This window comes from Atta cephalotes (genome assembly GCF_000143395.1).
Source record: "Atta cephalotes unplaced genomic scaffold scaffold00010, whole genome shotgun sequence".
NCBI classification, from domain to species: Eukaryota; Metazoa; Arthropoda; class Insecta; order Hymenoptera; family Formicidae; genus Atta; species Atta cephalotes.
In genome coordinates, this window is record NW_012130074.1 from 6563624 (window position 1) to 6570813 (window position 7190).

Consider the following 7190-nt stretch of genomic DNA (forward strand, 5'->3'; position numbering starts at 1 on the left):
TTTGAATGTACATACAACTATGCGAAGAAATGAAATTGCACAGAGAGAATTTTCTCTTAGAATTTACTTTGAAAATATAGTAATTTTGGCCCAATAAAATATTTAAAAAATTTTTACTATGCACTTTAGTAAAATTAAATTTATTTTATATTTTATTGTAGTTTTACTACAATTAATGAATATGAGAGAGAATTAAATAAAATTCTTCAAAATATAATGTTATCCCATGACCGTACTTTCAAAGTAAACTCTAAGAAAGAGTATAAGTTCTTTCTGTGTAAGTTCTAAGAACGAAATGTAATTTAATATTCTAAACTTTTACCACCAGCCATCCATATTTTGAAAACTCATACTCTAATAATGTTTATGATTCTATGCACATATCTATTCCGTACAAGACACGAATATTGTCTTATACAGTTTTATATCTAATTTAATCATTAATTTTAGAAAAGCGTTAGCGTAAGTATGTTCTCGATAATCTCTTCGTGGAATCGATGCAGCACAGCCGGTTTACGCTCAATGAGTGTAAATTATAATCAACGAGCGGTATTTACTTCCTACACGAGGTGATGTTCCACTAGCCGCATTCGTACTAAGCTTTGTTTTATGGAGTCGATCTTGGTTGTTGTTACGCTGATTCCTCGGTCGTAATCACTGCCGATCTTCGCCGATCGAGAAGTTATCCGCTCGTTTCGCGGAAGAAGAAGTCGAGCCTGCCAGGTGAATTCAGTTCAGTGTTGATTCAGGAAGCTTCGTTGCCGGTGTAATAATCGGACAAGAGAACGTCTGGATACCGCACCGTTATTTGCTTTTAAGGTAACGGACGAGGACACACGCTTGTATATTTTCTATATAGATTCTTTATACCAACCGAATGTGAACGATTCTTGAAAATATCTTGCAGGATCTGCGCTTAGTCACGCTGAGAAGTACATATTTCAAATCGTTTCGATTTACTTTGCATATTTTCTGTCGTTGTTCTCTCAAGAAACCGCCACGCAGATCGTAAAGATCTTTAATTCCCAGAATATATTAATATATTTGCAATATTCGCACGTTTTTTAGTGAGAAATAATCGTCTATTTAACTTCGACATCGATTTGACATCTATTTGACATTAAATTGACAGTCTTTGATTTATTAGTGTATGCAGTATCTCTTGAAGTTATTGCCTTCTGCAAAAATATCCAAGCAAATAATTGTAAAGATTTAGAAATGTTTGAAAACATGCTAGTCCATAAAACGCTCCATAAATTAAAATTAATTTGCGACCTGCTTGTGTTTAAACAAGACACCGTCACCGTACATCGATTACTTTATTAATTAATTGCTATGTTGTATTCATAATAGTTGTTACGTATAAATTCCTAATTCTTATACTTTAGAAAATTTTATATTGTTAATACTTTATTACATTTCCAAAAATAAATGCTCGATAGAGAACTTTAGCATATTATTTACAGCATTTACAAAAAATAATATTATAGGTAGAGGAAGTAGGTCGCCGAAATCAAAATATCATTTTATTTTTAGACAATATTTCTTAAACAAACGTTAAAAATGAAATTTTAGAAAGATAAATACAAACTACAAAGTATTTTCTATCAGATTATATAGTAGTTTTTATATATAACTGTTTGCAATTTTCCAATAATTAACTTTTTCAAGATAAGCAAAAATGAGCGCATAAAATGAGCTCTAAAACTAACATAGTAGGCAGTAATGTCACATACTATTTTTATTCTTTTTCTTTCCCAGGAGTCATCCATACAAAATACCTACAAGTGAATGTATATAAGATTTTCTAGAATCTTTTCATTAATATAAAATGTTTTTTGATGATTTATATATATTTTATACTGTTTTTTTTGTAAGATACAAAATATGTGACACAACAGGATTCTTTTTAAGGATTTTCTTAAATACATGATTGTGTGCCTTTGACTCCGATTAAACTATTTGACACCGTAAAAATTAAATTAACTTGTGATCTGTCCAATGATGGGTAAGATATTTTTAAAATTTATCTAAACACAGATACAGTTACATGTACAAAAATTTATCTAAATACATCTATTAATATAAATACATCTATTAAGACGTACAGTACAGATACAGAAATCAGATACTTGAAAATATTATATCTTTAGATTTCAGTTACTCTTAAATTAATTTTATTGTAATAATAGTAATGTGTAAAAAAATGTATTAGTTATTAAATGAATCATTCATTTATTCATTTTTATTATATTTATATAGATTATTGAAAAAACTTATAATTATCATAAAATGATTTAGGATAAAAATTATAAGATGACATTATTCATCATAGTTTTACAGATTAAAAATGCTTCAAGCATTGTGTTTCCAGTTAACTATATATGCATTAAAAATTCCTCAATCTAAGATCATTGGTTGTGTTTAGTAGAAAAAGCAGTCGTGTAATTGTAAATTTTTTTAATGTGATTTGCATTTGATTTGCAGATTCTGTGAGGAACTAAGGAAATGGCTAATCATGTTATAAAATTTTGCAATAGCAAAACTGCTTTTTTTTCTGCAGAATGGAATTAATCGACAATCACATAAAATGGAATTATGACTATGCTGAGGAAATGTATCTGAAAAATGCATCTAAAAATTAGTTCAGATATTGTGTTTTTTTATCTAGATATAGATATAAATATTCGAATTTGAATATACCTTAAATACAGATTAGATATACAAAATGTATAGAGATATTATCTAACATTAGGTCTGTCTTATCAATAGATATATTTACGTTACGTTAATTTTATATTTAAAATTATACTGTAAAAAAATAAGAAAGAAAGAAATATTAAAAATTGATTTAGGAAATTACAAACATGTAAAATAATGTAAAATTATCACTAATATAATATACACATTATTATTTAAACTACGCAATTTGCAAAAAAATGTCGTAAGAGTATTATATTCGCACTTGTAAAATTCATTTCTAGCTGATTTTTTTATACAAACAAGCCACAAAAAATATGTGAATTTTTACTTTAATATATTCTAAACAAATCTTGTTTTTTTATCAATATTAATAAAGTGCAATAGTTAGTTTTCAAGAAATAAAGGAATGTCTTTTTAGAGACTTATAGTATATCATTATATCAATATCGGCGACTTTCCTGTAATATTAAAACTCAATTGCACCAATGTTATTTTGATTTTAAGCAAAATTTAAAACTATCTCTTTCTTTCTCCCTTTCTCTTTCTTTTAAGGCTTGAAAGAGAGAGAGAGAGAGAAAGAGAGAGAGAGAAGGTTTTAATTTTCGCTTAAAATAAAAATGATAGAATAAAGCTTAACTATCCATTTCTATCAATGTAATTTAATTTTAATTTTGATTCAATTACATTTTATCTTTTTTTAATTCTAAGAATTAGAAAATTATTAGATTTTAAAATTATTAGATTTTAAAATTATTTTGATTTTAAGCGAAGCTTAAAACTTTTCATTGATAGAAACGGGCATTATATTTGCATATCAGTCGGGCTTTTTTTTCCATTAAAATCGATAAATATTCAATAAAAAATTTGTTTCATCTCTCTCGCTAAAAGAATTTCGATAAAGACTGCGATCCACTTATAATTAACGCTGCAAATTCTTCGAAGCACTTTCTTTGACTGTTCAATTCATAAAATTCTTTCTTCTGATTAGTCAACGAAGCATTTGAATCGTTAAGTTGGATTGCACTTAAGCGTTTTCTCTTGGGTGCAGTATCGCCCATCAACACTCAGATAGCATGTTTCCTTGGCTATAGTGCAAATTTTATGCGCAAAGTGGGATTTTGTTACACGATCTCAAAGAGACGATATAGAGCCAGTGTAACATTAAAAATTTGAAAATGAAAATCAACCGGCAGCAGAATTAAATACAATAGCATGAAGTAGTGTATGTACACCATGGTGTATGTACACTTTTGTAATGCAGCACTGATGCAGCACTTACACGCAACGGTAGTGCGAAGTTACACTCAGTGTATCCCAAGAGAAAACGCTATCGCCTGTATTCAGACCTTGTACTTAAGGCTTCCTTAAATTTATCTTCAGATGCTCAGCAGCCAATGAAATAAGTAGAGTATCTAAAGATAAATTTAAGGAAGCCTTAACTATAAGCCTGACTATGAATACGAGTATAAAAGTCAGTGGAGAAGGTTGAACGAGTAATCAAATCTCTCCCCGTCCTCTCTCACCCTGATTTCCGTGCAACGTTCGGTAATAATACAACTCGCCGGCGCAAAGCAAAAGTAATAGCGTCACGCGTGTTACCGTTGTACTTCCGGCTGTAGCGGAACCGGAGCGGGGCGCAGGCACCGAGGCACGTGGTCGCGAATTCTCGCCCTTTTCATCGATGCAACCGGCAACGTGAGTGAAGGTCGCCGTGAAGAAAAGGAGGAAGTATACGCGCGCGCGCGGCGCGGTGGTTGAATAAGGTCGAGTAAGGGCGGGAGCGTGGCGTGCAGCTGCGCGCGCATACCAGAGTCACGCTGCCGGCTTGCCGCCCGGAGTCGAGCCGCATGTCGCGACGCGTGGTCCGTGCTCGACGTTAGTAACGCCGAAGCCTTCAGACGGGAGAGTTCTGTTCGATGAGCGTTCGAGCGCCTAACAAACGGGACAGACGATTCTCATTTACTTAGTCTCTCTTTCCCATTTGGCGCATACTTCATTACACTCGTATTTCGATTTTCCGTTTCTCGATCGCTTCGGTTCGCGTCGCGAAATGAATCAATTTGATTGATTCAAGTGCGTTTCTCAAGAAACATTCGGAAGACTTTGTGGAAGTTTTGAAAGTTGCGTGATCTTTTGTGACAACGTTTATTTTGAAAAAGAATTCGATTAACGAGAACCGTAGTTACAGATTTCTTGGAATCATGAGAGCGTTCGTGCGTTGCGTATTCGCGCTCATCGTGACAATCGCAACGGTTGTCGTTTCAGAGCCGGATGACCTGGCGAAATCGCAGTTAAGGATCTTCAAGTGTTGTCGATACGGCGAAGAACTAATTAATGACGACGCGAACAGCAACGCATTGCCGCGCTGCGTGCCAACGAAGAATAGATGGAAAACTTTCATTTTCTCAGTTGAGGATCAAGTTATCCTTGATGAACCTCCCGCCGATTGGTACGTTATCGATGGCCAACGGCCGAAATGCGACAACCGCTCGGAATTAGTTCACGTACCGAATCGACATACGAATCCGTTCGTCATGTTCATAAACGGCAAAGTGGTGCTCGAGTACAGTCAAGCCAGTCAAGGTCCCTACATTCCTCCCAGTCACTATTGCTCCGATACGAACGCCCTGCTCGTGTGCATGCCGAAAAAATCGGCAGGCAATCACGCCGCCGCGACCATGAGGCCGCGAGTGCGACGTTGCTGCGGCGAGAACGCCAGTTTCCACGAAGGCGGGTAAGATCCTCGCCATAACTTTCTCAATGCGTTACATTGCTGGTGACCGGTCGGGTTGGTCCAGTCGGTCGATTCAAATAATATAATGATTTAGGTTAGGTCAGGTAGAAATATCCGCAAGCATGTGCTCTCTCTTTTGTACTCGTTTCTACTGGAGACCCTTAATGAAATCTAATCTTCTAATGACGAATTTTTAATTGGCCCATCGCTTTTAGCAACTTTAGTAGATTGGAATGAGATAGCATAAAAAATACAGTATATATATATATATATATATACTCTTCTTGTTTTGACAAAATTGTTTATGGCCAGACTTTGTTATAGACAGAGTTTGTAATTTTTACCATTGTAGATCAACTTTTATCTCAATTCAACTTTTTTTATTCTTTTCTTCCTCTAATTCTAAAAATTAGAAATTCGTATTTAAGAATTATTTTATTTTTGTTATTTATCAATTATTTTTAAATAAGGACAAATATTTACATGTTGTGAGTGCGAATCGCGTCCTTGCACAGTTCATCCTTTCTTTTTTTTCTTTTCACGTTGAAGAGTAAAAGAGAAATGACGAATTATGCAAAAATTCAGTTAACCCCTAAAGAGAACAGACTTGATTTTTTTGCTGGGATATAGTATAACGATCATTTAAAATTACAAGTATTGTTAATAAGAAAATAAAATTTTTATTGGTATTTATTATTTTATTTTCTATTGAAAAATTTGGAGAATGTAAATTAGGAGAAAAATATCATAAATGTTACACGAATTTTTTTTAGATTAATTTATATAATTTAAAAAAAATAGATATTGAAAAAGATTTGCTGGCAAATTAAAAAACATGTCAAATAAATCAAGCGTTAATTTTCGACCCAAATCTTTTTCCTTATTTCCAAAAGTTATAAGAAATTGATCTAAATGTTGTCCTAGAATTTAAAAACCAAAAGAAATATCTAATTATAAATTAACTATAATATAATTATAAGTTAACTAATATCTAATTATAAGTTTTATAACAATAAAACATCGACATAAAATTTTCTAATTGAAAAATAATATATATATAAAACCGATTTATAATACAAAATTTATTTACAAAATATATTTATTTAGAATATATTTATTTAGAAACTAATTTACCGTAAACGAATCCAATTCTAGATAAAAATGACTTTAATGTATTGAACAAAATATTGAACTGATAAGTTAAATAATTCGAGTTAGAATATTAACAATATTCCAGAAAATCTAAATATAAGTATCATTAATATGATACAATGAAATAGTTTCTTAGCTATAGTAAACTCTTTCGTTTCTTATCTAAATACTGTTACGGAATAAATATTTCGTTGTGATGATTTACCTCTCTGATGAAACAGTAACGGATTTCGTAAGTCTTCGACTTAACCATTGGTAGCTAGCTATTAGTTTATTTATCAAGTAACATTTGAGTGAAATCCGTATGTAGAACGACCTTGACGGTTACATTCCGGTTTGTATTCGAGAATGTTGATGTTGCGTGCAGTTTCTCGGCGAATTCTAGCATATCAAAATAAATGAACTACGCAATATCACACTAGTTTTATAATAAAAATTTAATTGAGACTGACATATGATTACCAATGATATATAAGTAAGATATTTCAATTCTTTATGTATCTGTGTTTTGTGTGTGTGTGTGTGTGTGTGTGTGTGTGTGTGTGTGTGTGTGTGTGTGTGTGTGTGTGTGTGTGTGTGTGTGTGTGTGTGTGTGTGTGTG

The 7190-nt window shown here is 32.3% G+C and overlaps 1 protein-coding gene across 1 annotated transcript in view; it reads left to right on the plus strand.

Annotated features, from left to right (window-relative positions):
* The first annotated feature begins 4904 nt into the window (after positions 1-4904).
* The window catches only part of LOC105627833 (probable G-protein coupled receptor Mth-like 1), a 166539-nt gene continuing 164253 nt past the window's right edge, over positions 4905-7190 (plus strand). The window contains exon 1 of the mRNA XM_012209111.1: positions 4905-5437. Within this exon, the coding sequence (XP_012064501.1) occupies positions 4905-5437 (533 nt within the window). The remainder of the gene's footprint in view (positions 5438-7190) is intronic.